The following is a 23,017-nucleotide window of genomic DNA, read 5'->3' as shown; positions in this document are numbered from 1 at the left end:
TGACTCCTCGAGGTTAGGAACCCACTGTGCTGATGGGACCTATGTATTCCTGGACCACTGGTCATTACACTTCAGTAGGTGGTACTAGCCAAAGTGTTTCGTAAGGCAGCAGCAGTGGGATTTGTCCTTGTTCGCATGTGCTAGCAGCGGCAGCAGCAGCAGCAGCACGGTGGGGTACACACTCATCAACTGCAGCAGGGTGCTAGCAGGTGCCTGCCTCCCTGCAGGCATTCACAGCAGCAGCAGAGGCAATACTGCTTTGAGGGCCCCTGCTGGCGACTGTGCTGGTGGTGGTGTTAGCATGGGGGTCGGGTGCTGGCAGGTGCAGGTCTGTGCCTGCCCTCTGTGCATGATCACTCAGGTGGGGTGGCTGCTCAGGGTAGGGAAGGTCCATTGTTCTCCCTTCCTAGTTTCACTCTTGCGGCAGTGTTGGTGCAGGGGTGGGACTCTGGAGGTGGTGGGGTTGGCAGGGTTCACTGGGGCGAGGGAGCAGACCGGCTGGTGCATGGCGGCAGGCACTACTTTCCACCAGTCAGGTGCAGTGCACCAGTGCAGGAGTATAATGTGGGCCCCCAGTACATCCAAGACTGCACTGCAAGCAAGTATGGCCAGGCTGGGACCTCAGGAGAGGCCAGCAGACCAAGGGATGCTGAGGTTGGACTAGCCCTGTGTGATAGGCAAGACTGCCCTGCATCATTCAGGTCCAACAGTTCCCCTAGGACTAAAATCTCCTGTGGGAGCACAGGCACGCCTTACATGGCATCAGGCAAGATGGCGTGTGCAGGGGAACTGCCCTTTATAAAACCATGAGATCTCATGAGAACTTATTTACTATCATGAGAACAGCACAGGAAAAGCCGTCTCCATGATTCAGTTACCTTCCACCAGGTCCCTCCCATGACCTGTGAGGATTATGGGAGCTACATTTCCAGATGAGATTTGGATGAGGACACAGCCACCCAAGATGAGATTTGGGTGGGGACACAGCCAAACCATATCACTACCTGCCACAATACCTGGCTTATAACAGATGCTCAATAAATGTTTGTTGAATAAATCCTTTTTTTTTTTTTAATTGACCAATGGTACTACTAGTCTTTCCATGGTTATATTTGTTAGGAAAAAAACTTTTGTTTGAGTAGTAAATGATAGATGGAGATTTGGAAGGAAGGAGAGAGAAAGAGAAATAAAAAGCAATAAACCATTAGAAAAAAACAAATGTACACACACATTAAGTGACACAACTTTTATTTTTATTTATTTATTTTTTAATGAATGGCAATTTCAATGGGTGGTGATTTCAATGGGGATTTTTCCTCGCGACAAGATTTATTCTTACTCTTGTTGAATTAGAAAAGTTAGCTTCAATATTATGTTAAATTGGATATATAAATGTCGGTGCTAATAGCTTAGTATTTTAGTCTTCCACAAATTGATGCCTGTGGTATCTGGACATTCCTTGCCTGTTCTTGTAAATAAGGAGATAGTGATGTTTAAGGAATAGCACTGTGGCCAGAAAAGCAAAAAAACAAAACAAAACAAAAAGACCAGGCGCTGTGGCTCACGTCCGTAATTCTAGCGCTTTGGGAGGCCGAGGTGGGCGGATCATTTGAGGTCAGGAATTCAATACCAGCCTGGCCAAGATAGTGAAACCCCATCTCTACTAAAAATACAAAAAATTAGCCAGGTGTGGTGGCAGGTGCCTGTAATCCCAGCTACTCGGGAGGCTGAGGGAGGAGAATTGCTTGAACCTGGGAGGCAGAGGTTGCAGTGAGCCGAGATCATGCCGTTGCACTCCAGCCCGGGTGACAGTGCAAGACTCTGTCTCAAAAAAAAAAAAAAAAAAAAAAAATTCCATATTTTCCAAGTTAAGCAATATAAATGGGGCTCAGGAATACCCCATTAGATTAAAAAAAAATTCTCCTAGAGAGAGAACCCTTGAGCCTACAAACTAAAGACTTTCAATGTAATTTTAAATAAAGTCTTTTATGTAGTATGAGTGCATTTTTTAGTTGATAATCAATTGGCACTATTATGTAGGCTTACTAGATTTGCAAATTTACAAGTTTTTTACAAGTCAGTTGGGTCTCTTCCTCAGGAAATCAGTTTAAGTTTTTTTTCCTATATCGACTCAAAGAGCCTAGTTGTCCTTAAATCCTGTGAGTATATTTGCCTTATAATTTGACGGCATTGAATAAACACCCTTATAGGGTCTGTAGTGTTGTAAAAAGAGAAACTGTTAAATAAAGGATCACCTTTGGAAAAATAGACTGTGCTGGATAAAACCAGTATTGGATATGAGTACTGTGCTTTGCTTTAAAGCACCTACAACTATTTAAGGAAATACATCCTTGCCCCTTACTCTCAAAATGGTTACTCTAGATGGAAAACAACTGAACTATGTCTTTGTGAAATTAAAGTATGTCTATAAATTAATGTAAACACACAATGTAATATTGATCTCTTAAGCAGAAAGTTATGTATTTGTGCTAACATTCGAGCTTATAGAGATTAGAGCTAATTATTAAAGTAATTATTAAAGTAATTAAACTGCTTCAAGCCAAATATGCTTGGGTAGGTACAACTTGCCTTCAATTAATCACCATGTTTAAATGTACTATATTAAGTAGACCTTTGTTGAGCATCATCAGTGTGCCTGAACTTATACAGATGATAATAATAATGATAGCTCACATTTGTTTTTAGCACTTACGTGCTGGTCATTGTGCATTATACATAGATTAATTATCAAATAACTCTCTACATAATAGGTATATTTATTATTCCCAGTTTATAGATGTGGAAACTGAGTCATAAAGAGGTTTAATAAATTGTCCAAGGTTGCACAGCTAATGTCGAAGCTGGAATATAATATTGGAAAGCAAGTCAAATTTAAACATGTTAAAAATGTTTTGATAGACTCTAATATTGAATTATTTTCTCTCTTTAACACCTTTCTAGTTGATTTGGAGCATATGCGAACAATAAAACCTGAAAAACACTTACGGTTTTGCCAGGAAAATGGTTTTAGTAGCCACTTTGTCTCAGCCAAGACAGGAGACTCTGTAAGTAAAATAATGAATACTGTATGTGATGTTTTACTTTTATTTACTAACATTCCTAGGAAGTATGCTTCCATTATTTAACTTTTGGAGCAAATTAATTCCTATTGAAAACATGAAATTCCTTAGATTAGATATAACATGTTTATTCTGGGTATACTACTTTTATAATTTATTTAACATAATTTTATAGTTATTTTTAAAAAGGGAATTAAAATGAATATAAACCACCCGTAATGTCAGTATCTGACCACTCATAACCTCATATGATTCCATCTAGTCTATTTTCCTGATGCTTACACTAGTGCTGCTGCCTGTGGCTAGGAGATGGCATTCATTGAGTGCTTACTTTATTATAGACATTGTACTACTCTGATTATCTCCATTTTATAGATGAGTCTTAGAGAAATTATGTAATGGGGTCCAGATTACATGGCTAATAAGTGGAGGAGAGAGGATTTGTGAAGGCAAATAGTGACACTCTGGGGCTCACAGTCTTAACCACAACCCTATATTTATTTTTAAAAATTAAGATTATAATATAGAAATAATTTTATATTTTACTTTTTACTTAACATTTTTATTGTTCCCATGTCATTTAATAATAGATTAAATAATTCATTTAATAAATGTTCAAAAATTTATTCAATCTTATTCTTATTGTGGAACATATAGGTTGTTAAGTTTTGAACGTAATGTTCTAATGTAAAATTTTGTCTGTAAGCTTTTGGAGTTTTAATTATTTTCTTTAGGTAGATTCCTTGAAAGGAGATTGAAACATTGCCAAATCACCACCAGAAAGACTAAATTCATGCTATCACCAGCATTGTATGATTGCCATAACTACATCCTTTTAACATTCAGGATTTATCTATGCATTTATTTTAAAATCTTCATCAAATTGGTAGGCCCCAAAAAAGAAAAAAGATACTTCACTATTTAAATTTTAATTTCTTTGATTATAATTGAGGTTGAAATTTTAAGTTTTATTAGTGATTCACTTTCTGCTTTTTACTTGTTATAATTTTCTATTGCATTTAGAAATTTTCTATGACCATTTTTATATTAGTGCTAATAGTCATGTATCATAATTTTTTGAAATAATCCTCACTGACCCCCATTTGACTATTTTTCCAGTTGACATTTTTCAACTAAAAGAAGTTTGAAATTTTTCTGTGGTTTAATATTTTTGATGTTTTTCTCTGTAATATCCTTTATAGTTTTACACCTAAAATAAACAATATGATGGGGTTTTATTCTTTCTTTTGGTAAGACCCATTAAAAAATTTGGCCTCCTGGAATCCTTTCCCCTCAGACAATGTGAACATGGGCACATACTCACCCATCCATGCCTTTTTAAAAAATGTAATGTCAATAATTGTAGATAAACTCATCCATGGATTCACTGGGCTTCTACCCTCACTTAATCTTCCCAGGGGTTTTTTTGCCATTTCAGAATTATTTTAACCTTGTAGTATTTTAGCTTGTTTTTAACCACTTAGTATTTTTTTGCCACTTAGTGTTTTTTGTTTGCTTATATTGAACCACTATTAAAAAACTTCATTTTTTTTAAGTGGTACTTTGAAATGGTTTGTTCTTATGAAATTACTTTAAGACTTGTAATCATTTCTAGCTCCAGGTAACTTTCTCATTGCTTGAGGAGATGAGCTCCTGGCTTACTATACTTTCTCTGATATTACCTATGTCATAATTCTTAGTGATTTCAGTATCCTTGTTTCTCCCCGACTCCACCTTAGTCACTCTTGCATACCACAGATCACGTCGTTACAAATTACTGTGGCTCTTCTATTATCTCAGTATCAGGCATCCTAATCACTAACCACCAACCATCTTCTGTTTCACACCTTTGAGTGTCCTAACACAAACATTCTCAATGCTAGCAAGACCTACTAGACATTGATCCTAACACCTTTGCAAAATCTTAACCTCTTTTCATGTCTTCATTTTTCTCTCTTCTGAACTTAAATCTCATGGCCAGTCCAAATCATTGCCATGCATATACGCTCAGTTCCCTTTTCCCTCTTTCACTTTGTCAGATCCGCTTGGCTAAACCTTAATTCTGGTTTAAACCAAGTCTCCACTTTTTCATGGGTGTACCCATGAACATGACCAGAGGAAAACACAGAGGCATGCTGGAGTTTTCACTTTAAGTTCACAATCACTAATCTCAAGTGGGCCCTTAATGCTGCTCAGTAATTATGCTCTATATCCCTAGTCTATCACCTCTTCCCCTCACCTAGGTGACTTTTTTTTGATACAGAGTTTCACTATGTCCTCCGGGCTGGAGTGCAGTGGTGCGATCTCAGCTCACTGCAGCCTCCACCTCCTGGGTTCAAGCAATTCTCTGCCTCAGCCTCCCGAATAGCTGGGATTACAGGCACCCACCACCACGCCTGGCTAATTTTTTGTATTTTTAGTAGAGATGGGGTTTCACCATCTTGGCCAGGCTGTTCTTGAACTGACCTCATGATCCACCCGCCTCAGTCTCCCAAAGTGTTGGGATTACAGGCGTGAGCCACTGCGCCAGGCCGATGACTATTTCATAGCTTCTCTTCTCTCTTCACATATTCAAACTATCCTCCTCTATTCTATCAGCTGATGACCTTGTTTCCTATTTTATAAAAATTTGAAACAAACAGAAGACAACTTCTACATACTGCTGCTACCAGGTCTAACATCATCCTACTTACCCCATCTGTTCTCATATCTTCTGTCTTCTCTGTGGTTACTGTGGGATCTATTCTAGCTAGGGCCAACTTCTCCATTGTGTACTAGTCCCATTTATCTTTGCTGAATCAAGGATATTGCTTTAGCAGTTCTCTCTGTTTCATATGTATTATTTTGTTTCCATCTAATGGATTATTCTTTCAGCACAGAAAATATTATGACTTCTTTTATCTTAAAAACAAGAAAACTCTTGATGCCACATTTTTTCTGTAGCTGTTGCCTTATTTCCTTCCTTCACTTTTCAGTGGATGTTTTAAAGAATTGTCTCTAGTTCTTCTTTTGCCAATTTCTCTTCCAGTTCCAGCAGACTTTTGCCCTCAGTATTTTACCCAAACTGCTATTATTCAGGTCATCAATGGCCTCCTTTTTGCTGAATCCAATGGTCAGTACTCAGCCCTCATCTTATTTGATTAAGTAGCAACATAGATAATTGCTGATCACTCTTGTCTCTTTGAAATACTCTCTGCACTTAGCTTCCAGGATACAACGCCTCCTGGTTTTCTTCCTACTTCACTAACTACTCTGTCAGTTCCCTTGACTAATTTTCTTACCTCTCCAGCCAGCTAAGGTTGAGTCCTTTGATCATCTCTTTTTCTACACTTATTCCCATAATGGCTTTATTTAGTCTTCTGGCTTTGCTGAGACTTTTCCCTTGAACTGTAGACTCTTATATCCAACTGCCCGCTCAGCATCTCCACTTAGATGTCTAATAGGCTGCCCAATTTAACATGTTTAGAACTGAGCTCTTGATATTCCCTCCTCAAATCTCTCACAGTCTTCCTCACTTTAATAAATAGCAGGTCTACCAGTTGCTCAGGCCAAAAAAATTTTGGAGGCTTTCTTGACTCCTCTTTTTCTCTCACACCCCACATCTGTCACCAAATCCCCTTGGCTGTACTTTGAAAATATATCCAGAACCTGGTGACTGTTTCTTACTTTGTCCACTTCTACCACTTTGGTTCAGCCTCCATAATATTTTACATTAGTTTCTTTGCTGATTCTGTTTTTGTACACTTGGTTTCCTATAGTGAATGTTCAATACAAACAACCAGACTAATGCTGTTAAAATAAAAGTCACATTGGGCCACCCTCCCATGCCTTCCATTTCATTTGAAGTAAACGCCAAAGTCCTTCCTGTAGCCTACCAGATTCTACGTGCTTTGTACTCCCTTCATCTCTTTGCTCATCTTCTTTTATAACCACTCTTTCTCTCCACTCCACCACAGTACTTTTCCTATTGTTCCTTGAACATTGACCATCAATGAACTAAAATATGCTTCTTAGGGTACAAACGGCATAAGGCTATTAGGAATATGTATCCTTTTTTGTTAGAAATAAAAATTAATAAAGTTTTCATAAATATTCTATAAGCATGTGATGAATAGGGATAAGAATATGGTAGGACATTTATGAAGAAAAGATAAGTTATACTACAGTAAATGTCAGGATTGGAACTCTAGTAATTATAGCGGACCTGACATAAGTTAACTATGTGTGGAAAGGCTATTTATAGAAAAATATTTGTCTATTTTTGTTTAATCGTAATGGCATATATTTTTCCTTTGCTCTGAACTGATAAAATATAGTAAACAGTACCAAGTTGCTTTACTCAAGATACATGGAGAATTTGTTGGAATGATATGAAAGGCACAGAGAGTATTAAAGTGTTAGAAAGTAAGACCTTTTGAGATAGGCCAAAGGCGGCTAAAAGGACCAAGATAAAATTGACAGTGAAAAACTAGGTTGGTAAAGTATAGATTATTTTTATTTTCTTCAGGAATTACGGGAGTTTTTATACTAGTAAGTAGGATTGTTTTGTTGTTTTTTAAAGCAGTAGCTGTAATCATCATGTTAAATCTTTCATGTGTGTGTTTAGAGAAAATGATCAATTCATTGAATTGCATGGAGTTTTAAATTATGGCTTAATAATTTAAAAATTATCATATTTAAAATGTTGCTACATTTGACAAAGAAAGCTATTTTTGGAATCACCTGCTATATCATATTTTTGCAATTATTGCTGTTTATCATTTCTAAGAAAATTCTGTTTATTTGAAGATAACTTAAGCATGCCTCTTTTAAATCATTTAAACCCGTTTTTGTTATGTAGGTCTTCCTGTGCTTTCAGAAAGTTGCTGCTGAAATCCTTGGGATCAAATTAAACAAAGCAGAAATAGAACAGTCACAGGTGATTACCTTGAACTTTATATTTAAAAAATTAATGAATTTCTTACAAGGCATTAATTTTCACCCATAAATTCTTTCCCATTTATGCCTTCTGTGTATGTATCTCTAAAAGCTTTGGTAATAGATTGTATGTATGAATCAATGTTTATTGCAGAAGATGGAGAATGTTAACTTTTTGCCAAATTATGATACCCTTGAAACCTCATTTTGTCTCTTTTGTTGGGAAAAAGATACTAGTATAAAAAAATTTTTATTAGTGGTTAACTAATGAGTTAAGGTGCTGACCACATTGTTTGGTACGTCTTTATTTAAATCCTTTTGGAGCCTCTATTCAATTTTAAAACATCCTTGACTGTAATGATATTAGTTTTTGATGTTATTTTATTGTCAGTTTAGTAGTGTTATTAATTAGTAAGATTTCTATGTTTTTTCAGTATTCCTAGATAGTTTTCTTAGGCTAAGAAAAAAACATGCATAGCAGCAGCCAAGAACTTTAAAGGTACCACTATAATTTCCCACTAATTCATATGTTTGATAGAATGAAAAATCAGAGTAAGAGCCTATAAAGTTATGCTTCAGAAGTGGTTTGGTTAGAAGTAAAAAACTAATTACATTTTTGCTCAATTTCTTCCACCCCATTCGCACCCTGTGCAACTAAAAAAGTATAATTATCTTTTCCCATCCTTAAATTTTTCTTTAATTCTTTTAGAGTTAGTTCTATATCTTTTTCTCATGGTCTCTCCGTGTGTGTGTGTGTGTGTGTGTGTGTGTGTGTGTGTGTGTGTGTGTGCGTTTTAAAACAATTGAAGCAAATATTTGAAATTGTTATACTGATGACTGTTTCTAAGACTTGATTAAAACATTTGAAACTCTAAACGTTTGCTAATTTTAATTCCCATCATTCAAAGACATTTGTTTTAGCACTTGGTATGGCCAAATACAGTGCTAAGGTACTTTGTGATGTTTAAATAGCTCCCAGACACAGAAAAAGTGGTTACTTGGTTTGGGCCTAGGAGAATATAAGAAAGAGAAGTCACCATGATTTGCTTGATCACACAGACCTTGGATCCCAGAGGTCAAGTAATTCCTTTGCTTTTTAGCTTCTCTGTCTAAATAATGTTTGTCTCTGCTTAATTAGAGAGCCTGTGATTATCGTAAGTGATTTATTGGTCATACATTGTAAACTCAGTATAGTGGTGGGTCTAAAAAAGAATTAAAAGACTTTAAAATGTCCCTGTTTTCAGTAAAGAAAATTAATTGGTTATGTGCCAGAGGGACTGTGTTATCTCAGTTAATCCTCATAATAACTCCCTGGATCAGGTGAAATTTTCTCATTTTATGATCAGGAAGCTGAGACTGTGGAGAGATAGAGTAACTTGATCACTAACCCTTAGTTGGGCAGTGATGGAGCCAGAATTTGCACCCAGGTCTCTCTGACACCAATGCCCTTGGTATTTCCACTCTGCCATACTGGGGGAAAGTGTACTGGGCAGTTTGGAGTGGGAAGGGAGAAAATGGCTGAAAGAGGAGCTGGTATGAACAATATACCTGGGTAGAAAAGGTTAGGTTGTATTTTGGAAACAGAAGAGCAGTTTGGTTAAAATAAATGACCATTTGTGTCAGCGTATAAAGAGTTTGAGAACAGATTTTGGGGATTTATCAATGCCAAGCTGATTAATTTTATTTGACCTATAATCATTGTGAGGTAGGGCAATAAATGAAAGCAGTTTTTAGGTAGAATTAATCTAATGGGATATTTTTATATGTTGTTGGATGGGAGGGAGATTGAGGTAAGGAGACTGAGTTACTGCTACCATGTGAAAAAGGCCAAAGTCAAGATGGAATCGAAAGGTTGGATGGATGTAAGGGAGATTTTAAAGAAGAACCAATGGGGCTTGTGGAATTATTGGATAAGAGAGAATAGAAGTCCAAGATAACCCTGAGGTTTCTTGCCTGGAGGAATGAAGACAGGAGAAACCCAATGACTGGTTGTCTTTCTGAAAGGGGGAATGGTAGGCTGGTGCTTCACAGGTGAGAGGGCTGCACTGAGGAAGAATTCCTTATACTGCCTGAGCTGTGCAGCGGTGATCAGATACAAGGAGACCTCTGGAGAAATGAAACAACTGGAGGCAAAATTTGGGGGAAGCTTTATTAACATTAGCTACCTCGTGTTGCAAGATCAACAGGGTTACTATTTTGACTTTAGATATGGGCTTAATATCCTGGCATCTTTTAAATAAAGAGATATTAGATGTGTTAACTACATATTTCCCTACCCTCCCTGCACATCCACCTTGTTTATTATGCTTTGAGGTTTAATTCTATCTTCAGTTTGTTGGTGGCATTTACTCTTAATGCATTCATTTGAAGGTGAATTCAAGTTACTGCAGCACTCTTCTATATGTTTGTCAAAATTCTTTGTGTATAGCAAGAATCCTTATTAGTCTTTCCTGATCCTTATGTATTTGGTGTTTTTGCCAATTAAATTATTGATTTTACAATTCATATTTCTCAGTGGAAACATTTTGGCAAGTTCATCTAAAAGACTAAGAAGTGCAGATTTTATATATATATATATGTATATATATATACACACACATAACATACATACATATATACACACACACATACACACTGCATGTGGTTGTTGCGACATTTGCAAGATTACTGGGGGGATTCAAGGGAATGTTTGAAAGTACTTTGTATTATTCTATAGAGAAGGAGTTAAATGGCAGATTCACCAGTCCCATTAATGTTGATGCTCTACTATAATAATTTAGTTTGTGATGTAAATATTTACAATGAGGTTTTAGTCCTAGTTTCATTCACTGACTATTTAAAGAGATTCTGCTAGTTTATTTCTAACCTAGATTGCTCCTATTTGGGAGTTATATAAAATGAGTTATCAACACACTTTGCAAGCTTTGCAAGGAAGAGGAAGAGAGAGAAAAGAAAGTGAATGCAATTTATTAACACAGTAACCATATTTTGAGGGTCTGTGTAATGCCAGGGGGCCACACTAGAATCTGGGGATACAGAAATGAATAAGAGAAAGTCCCTATCCTCAAGGAGCTCCCAGAATAAGTGGGGCAGCCAGACCTTTAAACAATGAACACTATAGATCCGTTTTTCACAATTCCCGATTTGGTTAATAGTTTCATTTGCATCATTTATGTAGTCTTCCCCTTCTCCCTGACCAACCATTATCCTCTAAGATAGTGTAAGAATTGATATTGTTGTTAATAAGTGTTCTAGTTTCCCAGGTTGTTCAGATTTTTTATTTGCAAAGTACATAGACCTTTAAGAGAAAAAATAAATTTACAATTGCTGTTGTTTAGGAAATCCAGCAATCAGCTCTTTAAGAATGCATTAGATAATTGATAAAGAAAAAGCATAGTCCTTTCAGTCCTGTCTTGTGTCCTTCAGTCTGAATTGCAAGGAAGTTTTGCCGTATCTACTTGGTGTTAAGAGTTCTTAATACATTTTTAAGCCTCAGTATTTTTACTTGCCAATTAATAAACTGTGAATTTCTACTTGGTTTGAACTAGGTATGTATTAGTTTTTAAAATACCAAAAATTTCTATCATGTCTGAGATATTCATTAAACTTGCTAAAAATATATATTCCTTATTGTCCCTTCAAATTATTTTCAGACTGTATCCGAAAGTATCTCACGTAGGGCTTGGCATGTAATAGACATGCTCAAGATTTTAGTTATCTCAATTGGCATATTATTGTACAGTACAAGTACCCATTTAACCTTTGGTATTAAGAGTCCTTTCAGCTTTTTAGCTTTATCTGAATGTTGATCTTCCTCAGATTCTTCTTACCCATGTTAATTTTTTACGATCATTTTCTCCAGTATGTTTATTGAAACTGTACTGGGATTTCTTTCTTATCCTAAAGACCACTTGTTTTCTTGAGGAGGATATTTTCTCATTTTGTACATACTACTATAACCCTCAGATATTGAATGTTGCTTAATGGATTTTCATATCACATAACATTTTTTCTTTTTCCTATTCACCTTTTAAATTAATTTTTTAAATAAAATTTCAAAACCAGATGGGACTTTAGAGATCACGTAGGTAGACCTTGTTTTTATAGATTAGTAAATTGTGAAGACATAAGATGTGAAATAACTTGCCCAATGTTTTGTTACTGGCAGCATATAATGGCCCATTCGTTATATATGCGTAGCTTTTAAAAAACTCCCACTCTGTGCAAAGTACTATGCTTTTTAACATGTTATATCCTATATCCATGCTTCAAATTGTATTCTGTAATCTTGTTGCACTTTGAATGTATGCCAGTCAGAATATTCTGTAGTAGTTTACGCATCTGTTTTCTATGCTAGACTCTTAGCATCTCAAAAAAACAGAGATTATGCATTATTTACCTAAATGTCTGCAATATCTTGGTTAGTGGTTGGCTTTGAATGAGTGACAGTGACAGATGTTTTAGCCTTCAGGGTGTGTTTACTCCATATCCTGGCCATGACAAACTATGGCTTTTGCACAGAGTCCATCTATACTCCTTACACCTTGTGCCCCAACCCATAGGTTGCTTTCTTGCTTATGCCCTCCATGGCTACCACTTGGCAAATGCTCTTTGAAAATATCAGAGTTAAGCTTGTATTCACCCATATAACTTTTTTCCTCTTAGGGCCACTTCATTATTTTCATTTCATCAACTAATAGCAGAGAATAATCGAGTGTACTTTGTGGCTCTAAAAATAAAGGTTGGTATTTTGTAGGTAACATTTTCTCTAAAAGCATCAATAAATGGCTTTTAAATAAGCTGACTACAGTGAAACCACCTACCATGAAGTTTATGACATGGAAATTATGTTTTTCTAATCATAGGAAGTGAAATTTGGAATCTGCAGAGCCTTGGTTATGGCTTACAGTTCGGAAACATTTTACAAAGCTTTATGTCAAAGAATCAAAGCCCTTGAGAGTGATGTTGTCTTGTTAACTCTTCATTAATTTGATGAAAATTAATAATGAAATCCAAGTCATTTACATTAGTCAGTACTTGGACCAAAATGTCTCGAGCACAGGACAGTAACCTGGTTGTGTTTATAGGTTAAGACTTAAACCAACATTTTGTTGGATTAATGAGTTGCTTACTGATTATGAAAATCCCATCTCTTCATTGTAACCCATAGTTTGGCATGAAACAGTTAGGTTTGGGGAGGTTAGATAATGGTATACAATATTTCACTGATGTACCCCTCGACTCATACCTCATTTGGCAGTTGGTAATGCTTCTGTTGATAGCATCAGGCAGAGTGCCTAGTAAATCATGGGTCTTGTCCAAAAGTTAATGCTGCTTGTTGCTAAAGAACTTAAGCAGAAGCCACCCAAGGCTAATATGTTCGTATGCCTCAGCATCCTATTCATTTACTCTCAATTGTTTATAGAATCTTTATTTATAAATGTAATCACAGACAGCAGCTCATATTAAGATGCTTTTCTACCTTAATAAATTAATAGATGCTATTATGAAGGATGCGTGTCCTGAAATAAGATATTTGCAATCACATGGATAGTGAGGATAGTTCTAAATCTAAAATATTTGGGTAGCATGTTATCTGTGTTATACATATTTGTCACATATGGTCTTTTTATCCTAAGGGTAACAGCAATTAAGAATATAACAAGGTAAAAATAAATAGTTTCTTATTTAGTAAAACTCTCAGATATTTGAAAGCAACAGTTATTGTACTTAAATATTGTACCTTGTGATTTTTTTTTTACATGACCTGCAACTGCATTTTGAACTTATTTGTTTCTGTATGGAATTTGGAAGTATGGAGGTTAGGACTGGGAGAAATGGGGGAGCGAGCATCATAAGGAAGTCTTGGACAAGTAATAAATAGTATTAAATAGAAAAATTGTAAATGGCATATGGCTTCCTCTGATGTCTTCACTCCTCTTCCCACCTTCAAAGATAATTAATTACTCCTTCCTCTGTGTTCCCACAGCATATTATAAGTCCAAGAGTTAAGTGTTTAACTTGTATGGCAATTAGTTGTATATGTGTTTCTCTTTCCATTAGGTCCTCAGCAACTTGTGAATAGATTCTGTGTAAGTCGCCTATACTTTCACAGTATAGAGTGACTGGCACATAGTATATCTTCAGTAAAGCTTGTTAATGGAAATGGAATTAATCCTTTTATTGCACTTTAACATAGAAAAACCTCATAATTCTTCATAGTCTTCTGACATTCTGGGCATTATATATGTTATATATAATTGTGTTATCGAAAATGGAACTTACAATTTGGGAAGTTCAGTGGTCATATCTATTTCAGTAATTAAATAGAATTACAAAGAATAATGTTTCTTGGGTCTTTGTTCCTTTCTTTTTCTTTCCTTTTGTATGTGTACATTCTGCTGTTTGTGTGTGTGTGTGAGACATGTTTACATTTATATGTTAATTTTATTTTTCTCCTTTGGTGTTTCCTTCTATATTCAGTCATTGAACTTACTTTCCATTTTGTCTTTTTTTTTTTAACTCTTTCTTCTTTGTCTCATTTATGTTGTATGGAATTGACAGCGTATTGTCAGGGCAGAAATAGTGAAGTACCCGGAAGAAGATAATCAACATACCAGCTCTGCTCAGAGTAGAATCTGTTCAGTACAGTAGTGCAGGTATTAAGTGATAAATTATTACAGTTTGGGGAGGTGGGAAGGGAGAACCATTGAATGCTATCTTGTTCTTTATTCCCTATGAATAGGGAAGTTCAGATGATTATTGTACATTATTGGAAGTTAATATCACGTCTACGTCTTGATTTAGAACTAAAAAATTGGTCCTCTGCCAGGAGACATGAATTAAGAAATTGGGAACAAATTAAAATAACATTTCAGTTACTTTAAAACATATTTGTCTTTATGGTTGTGTTTATTACATGTGCAGTGAAGTGGAGAATTGAGGCAGTTATTTCATTATTCATTCCTTACCGTTTTTCCTGAAATAGCTTGGTAATTGAAAGAGTATTTTTAAAATTTGCCTTGAATTGCCCTTCTTTGTCTGCTTGTGTGTGCAGACTTTGTAGAGTTGAAAACAGTAAAGGATTTGTTTTAAAGTATTACTTAGAGATGAATATTAAGCATATTGCTAAGTGTATCATTTTAGATATTCCTTGAAGTGTGTGTTAGAGGGAAGGAGGGAAGGGTTAAAATTATCTTTTGGTTTAAATTATTTTAAAAACATGAATATGAAGTAATTTTCTAAATTTTTTCATTGTACTGTATTTTGTTAGAGTTGTATTCATAACCAAAAGTGAGCCATTTGGAAATAGGGATTTTGGAGGAAAGGTTTAGAAATTGGAAAAGATTTAAAAATGAGTTGCTCAGAATATTTCTGCTTTATATGTGAATCCTCTTTAACATTTAAATGTCTTCTTACAAACTCACAAACTGCTGTAAACATTCAATGAAAAGTTTTCGCTAAATATAATGGCTTATGGAAATATTAATCAATAATGCTATTTTTTACTTTGAAATGATGAGTTCTTTTCTATGATTTAAAATATATGTGAATGATTTATTTAAATTATTTTGCTCTAAATTATTATCAGGGTTTAATTTTTCATTATTGATTTGTCAGTTTTTCATTAGACTTATGATAACCTCAAGTTAATGTCATAAAACCAGGGACAACTCAATAGCTGAGTTGCCATTCTCTTCTTGAAAAAAAAAAATCCACTCTTCATTTGTTTGTCTGGCTTATTCTTTTAATATCAACTCCTGCTTCATTTATGGTGTCCATCATCAGAAGTTCAGCAAAGTTCAGAAAATAAAAATATACTTTAAGGAGCTCTTTCTAAATGTTCTGATGTCCTGATAATAACTCTATTTTCTTTTATGACAGAGGGTGGTGAAGGCAGATATTGTAAACTACAACCAGGAACCTATGTCAAGGACTGTTAACCCTCCTAGAAGCTCTATGTGTGCAGTTCAGTGAGCGCATTTTTCTTTTGTGTTGATAGTTCTGGCTGCCCTTCACCTCTGGGTGGGCCCGAGGACTTCTAGGAACTTGTTTTATCAGTGACCATCTCTGTAGTTCAGTTAACACTTTCCTCCCAACTTGCTTCATCATTGCTATTGCCTCACAGTGGCAGGCAGCTCCTTGGATTTGAAAGAATTCAACTTTGGGACCACACACTTTGAATTCAAAATGGAAAACCCATTCCCTGGAATTAGACTGCTTCGTTGCAAAAGAATGATGTTGCTTCTTTGTATGTCCTTGCTGCTTTTTTCTGTGATGTAAATTTTTTTAACTTAATATGAAAACTATCCAAGTCTTGATCATCAGCCAGGATTTTGCCACAGCAATTTCATTCTCTTATTGGAACTTGTATGTGTCAAAGTATACTTCAGAGTGCAAACATTAAGCAAGTAATATATTTTACCTACAGATACTTATGAAGACATTCTTTCGCTATCTATTGTGAGTAAAAGTATATAAAGCTGTTTCTAACTGAAAATGCTTGAAATAAGGCTGTAATAGAAATATTTTTTCATTTTTTAAAAAGGGGCCTAAATTGTTTATATTGTAGTTTGTAACTCACAAAGTAGTGAGTATTTGATATTGTATTTTTATTACTGTATCGTTGTTGTTATGTATTGTGTAATACTCAGGTTTGAAGGCTTTCTGAATTTTGATAAATGTTCAGCTGATGCTCCACATGGAATTTCTCTTGCAAACTGCATAAGAGTACTCCCAAGAATGAGTTATGACATTGTGGATCAGACTGTACCTGATGTTCAGATGTTTTTCTTTCACAAATAAACTTATTTAAATTACTTCTTTTGGCAATTTTCTTTCAAATGTCTTCCTTTTTGTTACAGAAAGGCAGTGTGCATTTGGATACAAAATTAGTGATTCTGTGAAGTTTAGTGTATAGTCAGTCACTTAGAATTGTTAGGTTATTTTGTTGGACCAATTAAAATCCAGACTTCATAGCTTGGCATTTCAGGGGCTCCACATCAGCTGCTTCCTACCTTTCTACCTTTTCTCATGCCACTCCAGGGTACCATCATCATTTCTCTGCAAACAGAGCTATGGACTCATTCCTATTTGCTTTGTGATGCTCCACAGGACTCTGTTTGTCTTAGTCATAGTTGTGGTTTTTTTTTTTTCTTTTGTTCTAAGACACAGTGCCTGGCATGACTGGTGCTCCATATTTGCTACATTGAAGCGGGAACAAAAGCCACCGCTCCACAAAGCCAGTCCTTGTCTCCACAGCTCACAGTTCCACATCAGTACCTTTCTGATAGCCACTGCCCCTTTCTGCCTTGAATCGCTGCTATTTGTGCCCCTGTTTTTTATTGTTTAATAATCCATGAGCTCATTGAAGGGCAGCTCTGGTCTCTTCTCTCTCATGTCTCTTATGGTGCCTGGCAGCGTGCCTTTGTCGTAGATTTGCCACAAGTGTGTGTAGAAATTTGGATACCTAATTTTAGAGGTGTAAGGGATTTGGAAAACTTTATTCACTTCCTTATGTGGCTAAGGAAACCGAAATGTGGACAGAAAAAGTAACTTGCCAGAGATCATGGAATCATAGAGCTAGACTTGATAGATCTGTCTCTAGGCTGAGAAATTAAAAAAAAAATTAATTAAAAAATTTTGAAAACTGTGACTCTACTTGTTAGTGGGTCCAGCCTCTTTCTATTTTGATTTTTATATTTTTCATTTTATAATAATTTAGCAGACTTTTAAGACCTTCAAGTGATAAACCCTTCAAGCTGTTGCAGCTTATCTTCCTAATATGTGCAGGCCAATTGACTAGGGATGTTAATAGAATATAAAGTTGAATAAGTGAGCTCTCAACCCTCGAGGACTTTACAATCTAGTGGGAGAGATGTTTGTTGTTATTACTGCTATTTTAAAAGCTGTGATTGATTGAAGCCTTCTATTAAACTAAACTTGCCCAAGGCTTTACATTTAGTAAAAGGTGAGGCCATGCTCCGTTTGGTCATTTTGTGTTGATTTCACCTCCATCTATGTGAAAACTGAAGGATTTTCAAAAAATTTTTTTCCTCCCAATACAATTACTACAGTACGATAAAGTATGACTTAACACATATGTATGAATTTCAATTTGCAGTTTCAGAGAGAAATTGCAAAAGGTCTACGAGACCGAATTTTTTTAGTGGTGTGTTTATAAACTTAGAGCACTGCGTGGGACTGAGCAGGGGCCAGGGAAGAAAATGACGTTGGTAGGCGTTCTTTGGCCTGAACATTTCTAGGTATTTGTTACACGGACTGTTTTATTTTCACACCCGTCTGTGAGAGGGGAATTATTGCCTCCTCTCATAGAGGAAACCGAAGCTGAGACTAAGTGATTATACGAAAGGCCTTCCTTCAGTAAGGGGTAGAGCCAGGGGCTACACAAATTGGTTCTGTGACAGAATGGACTACGCTGGTACTGGTTTTAGGCTGCTTTTCATTTGTGAAGATCACATAACTGACGCCCTTCCTGAGAGTTAAATAGGTCTTGGTTTAAGCTGTTCTCTTGAGAAGTGGCGATGGGCCTGTGTGGTCCATCCGCCCTCGCACAGTGACTACCTTGACCAGTAGCATGCGTCCACAGGGGCTGGTGGTGGGAAGTTTGCCCTCTGATCAATCAGATGAAACAGGAATTGCCCCTCTGTACCCTCCTGCCTGCCCTTAGTCTCGTTGGCATTATGTCTCTCCCAGTTGAGCATGACTGGTCGTTGAGAGCCTTTTGCCTCAAGGAAAGCAGATGCAGTATGGCATATGGCCAAAGAGGATTTCTGAATTCCATATTACAATTTTCCCCATACCTCAGGTTTTATTTTTGAAACAGAAATGTAGGATGCATGCTTATTTTACTTTGTTACCTCTCCTGTCTATAGTTTTTAATTTAAAAAATTACAAGTCTTCCATCTAGTTTTAGGTACTTTGTCTCCTGAAGACACATGCTATAAAGTTTCAAACACATTGTGGTCACTTCTGCTGCTTATTGAGCTTTTGAAAAACACAAAAGTTTTCAACCAGAACTGGTCATTGGATGCTGCCTTTCAAGTGCACCCTCTATTATGTGTGGCCAACCACTCTCGAGTGGTTTTTGGAGTGGCCCAAAGAACTCCTGTGACTGCTTTATTATTCCAGGAGGAGGTAAGCCAGGGCCCTTTAAAGTTGATCACTGAAACAATGTGATGGAGCGGAATAGTTTGTGTGTCGTTTAAAAATAGAAAAGTTTTCTGGCCATAACCTGTGCTAGTGGTTGCTGTAATCTTGGATATCCTGAACAACAGTTGCAAGATTTAAAGGAAACTGAAATGCAGACCTGTTTAACATTACGGTAGACATCCATGGGTCGCCTCCCCAGCACACATGTCGCCTCTCCAAACAGTTTCCTAATTTCCTGATAGAAACCTCCCTCAATTTTCAACTGCTTCTAGCTCCTCATGAGGGAGTCCTCACTGAATTAAACCCATCAGGATATTAAACCCCCTCGCCCCAGTAATTCACTCTGAAATGAACTGATAACTCCATCATAGCTAATGAAATTGGAGGGGACATTTGCTAAGGTTTCTGAAAAAGGAAAGAAAAAAGAAACGTTTGCCCCCATAAGTTTTCAGAAGACTCTTTGCCAGCTGGACTGGAATGAGAAAGGCTGTGGCTCTGAGTGACACTGACAGCCATCTTGAGGCCACAGAAGGAGAGCTCGACCAAGGATGGTGCTGATGCCAAGAAAGCAGAGGTGGAAAGTGGCTATGATCGAAGTCCCCGTCATCATCTTTGAGCCCTGGATCCAGCCTGGATGCCTTGAACTGTTCAGCAGAGAGTTAATTTTTATTTATTTATTTATTTTTATCATTTAGACCAGTGTTATTTTGTTTTTTGGTTACTTCTTATATTGGCACCTGTTATGTACTAGGGCCTTTGCTTGGTACCAAAAACAGAGATGAATATGATCTGTGTTTTGCCCACAGATTCATAGTCTAGGACTCATCAAAATGTAATCAGATTGTTACGTGCTGCAATCAAACTAATATAAGAAGATGTAACTTAGCGGTGAGTGTGGGAAAAAAACAGGAATTTCAAATAACTGGAAACAGGGATGACAGTGTAACACAGTTGCTCTCACAAACTAGCATAATTGTAGCCTGCATTAATTAGGTGTGTACATATGAATCACCTGTGGATCTTGATTCAGTAGGTGTGGGGTGGGTCTGAGGTTGTGCATTTGTAACAGGCTCCCAAGTGATGCAAATGCTACTGGCTTTTGGATTACACTTTGAATTGCAAGGGATTAGACCATGCCTGTATGGATGCCCCTCTTTAAGGGTATAATAAGTCACATTCGGATTATAGTGAGGGGATTCAATGTCATAGGAAATAGTGGAAGGAAGACAGTATGTTTAATATGGAAAAGAGAAGGCCTCACACAGACTCTGCTGATAATCTTCAAATAAGTAAGAGAGTGTGCCTTAGAAAAACATTGTATTTGTACTATAGGACCTAGAGTACCCCAGAAATAGGAGGGGTAGACAGAGGCTATGGGAAGATTTCCATTCAGCCTAATAAAGAACCTTGAAAACATTTGCTTCCCAAAGATGGAAGGGATTGCTTTATGAGGTTTCGTATCATGTTGCAGGGTTTTATACTTACAAGCCTTCCGGGGCTAGGTGGTAAATAAATATAACAGGTTAAGAGTGTAAGACCATAGGGAGTGGTGGGGATTGACAAGCTGGAGAGCATGTGCCCTGCCTAAAGTCATTTTGATTCAGTTTTTAAAGTTATATTGACCAGCTAAAAACTATGTATGGATAGGGCCATGACTAGCCTATACAGAGCTTTTGTGCCAGTCAGAAAAAGTGTGTTTCTTTCTCAAGTCATTTTATTTCCTTCTTTTAGAAAATTGTCTGACTATTTCTTTTTAAAAACAAGGCATTTTATTGTCCTGGAAAATGGGTGATAAATCTACAACATTGGTGGCCCTATGGTTGGTAGGACCCTATGGATAGACTGGATTCATAGCCCTATGGTAGTAGCCCTATGGATGGACTGGATTCAGCCCTCTGGAGCCCAGGTTACAACCCTTCTGACTGTAAACCTGTTTCTGGATGTGAAGCTGATGAAATTAGGAGAGAAAAGTATTTGTCTAACATTTTCAGAGAGCAAAGTCATAGTGTTCAGGCTAGGAAGGCCCTAGGAACATGGGAGGCACAGCGTCTACCCTCGGGGAGGTTTGGGGCTGGAGGAGGAAGCAGGTAAGTTAGCAGGGCATCGTGAGACTTGAGGTATCAGGAGAGAATCCATCTGTGGTATGTGTATTCAGGGCAGACAGCAGGTCAGTTCTACCTACAGAGTAGGGGGACAGATTTAATACAGGAGGTGAGGCTTGGAGAGAAAACCTTGAGTGTAACAACCTTCACATCGTAGCATCCTCTCTCCTGGGAAGTGAGCCTTTCAGTAGAGGAGGGCCCTTTGGGCTGAGCTCAGAAGCACATACATTCCATTTTTGCCTAGCCTTTTGTAGCATCAGTTTTTCATGCTGGAGAGCTGGAAACAAGAGGAAAGGCAGACTATTTGTTTTAAAGCCCTTCTTCCAAGTCATATTGAATGTTCTTAGGCCTCCCACATGGTAGATTGAGGCTGACTCAGGCCTGTAGGCTGGGCAGAGATCACTGGCACAGCCTATACACCAGCCTTTAGCTTCCCTCACCTAAGCCTCTTGACTTGGTCCCTTAATCCTTAATTAATCTGGAATCCACAGGTTACACAGGGATATGATTCCTAGATACTGTGACTCTCGAGCCCCTTCTCCTTTCGCACTACTGCTGCTTGTGTCCCCAGATGTCTGGACTTCTCCAACAGCCTTTCTCTTTAGAGACCTCCACAATCTGCTGAATACACAGCTGTGTTTAAGTCACTTTTGCATTCAAAACCCCTCAATGGCTCCCTACTGCCATTCCCATCAAAGGAAGACAAATTCCTCAGCCTCACATTCAGAATCTTCTTAACAGCTTCCCTACCCTTCTTTCTAAAACATCTGTTCATCTTCAACTCTGGTGAGCACTTTGCTCTAGCAAGTGGTTCCTCAGTCTGCATCTTTGCGGAGATTTTCTCTACGGGAAGAAAGACCTTGGATAGGGCAAGATAGAAAACCTGCTTTTTCTCCTAGCTCAAAAACCAAATCCATGTATGACTAGTCAAACCACTTAACCTCTCTGGGCTCAGTTTCCTCATCTGAAAAAAACAGGACTTTGGACAAGAGCAGGGATCTGGGACCTATTTGTTGAGTACAGTTATATGCACTCTTTCTCATCACTATGGCTTATTTATTATGGGTGCGGTACAGGTGCACTGAGCTCTTTGTAAGCATTTTCCCATTTCACATAGGTGGTAGTCATCCTTCAAGATGGTTCCAATGATCCTTGCCTCCTGGTATTCACCTTTTTGAATCCCTTCTCACATTAAATCAGAGCTGACCTGCCATCCATAGAATACTTACAGATGTGGTGTGTGATTTTCGAGGTGAGATCATAAAAGGCATTGTCAGCTTCCTCCTTGGCCCTTCAATTGTCCCTTCTGAGGAAAGCCAGACACCATGCTGTGAGGACACTCAAGCAGCAATGTGGAGACCGCTATGGAGAGAAGGCCTCCCACCAACAGCTACCACCCACTTGCCAGTACTTTGTTAACAGCCAGCTTGGAAGCAAATCTTCCAGCCCCAATTAGGCCTTCATGTGACTTCAGCCTCACCAAAGACCCAGAACTAGCTGAACTGCCCCCAAATTTCTGATCCAAAGAAACTGTAAGATAATAAATGATCATTATTGTTGTAAGCCCGTAAGTCTTTGAGTAATTTGCTTCACAGCAATAGATAACTAATACCATGGGTATTTGTATTATCTCTGACAGACGAGGAAAATGAGGCTCAGAGCAATTGACTAGCCCATCTGAGGTTGTGAACTGGTGAGTGATGGGACAGGGATGCAAATCCAGGTCTGCCTGACTTCTCACCCATC

At 37.4% G+C, this 23,017-nt stretch overlaps 1 protein-coding gene across 9 annotated transcripts in view; it reads left to right on the top strand.

Moving 5' to 3' along the window:
• Positions 1-23,017, top strand: part of RAB28 (RAB28, member RAS oncogene family) — a 172,945-nt gene that overhangs the window by 102,857 nt on the left and 47,071 nt on the right. For 6 of the 9 annotated variants that reach the window (XR_008502038.2, XR_008502035.2, XR_008502037.2 and 3 more), the window contains exons 5-6: positions 2,962-3,065; positions 7,921-7,998. Coding sequence is in view for 4 of the 9 variants with exons in the window: in XM_054484622.2 (XP_054340597.1) it covers positions 2,962-3,065; positions 7,921-7,998 (182 nt within the window). In the remaining 5 variants the exon portion in view is untranslated. Of the gene's footprint in view, positions 1-2,961; positions 3,066-7,920; positions 7,999-12,662; positions 12,739-14,561; positions 14,657-15,881; positions 16,817-23,017 lie in introns of those variants that run through there. The other 3 variants (XM_054484621.2, XM_054484620.2, XM_054484619.1) reach the window with 3 other exon arrangements.

The sequence above is a fragment of the Pongo pygmaeus genome, chromosome 3 (genome assembly GCF_028885625.2).
Source record: "Pongo pygmaeus isolate AG05252 chromosome 3, NHGRI_mPonPyg2-v2.0_pri, whole genome shotgun sequence".
NCBI classification, from domain to species: domain Eukaryota; kingdom Metazoa; phylum Chordata; class Mammalia; order Primates; family Hominidae; genus Pongo; species Pongo pygmaeus.
The sequence above is the reverse complement of the archived record's forward strand: the minus strand, read 5'-3'. Positions and strand labels throughout refer to the sequence as shown.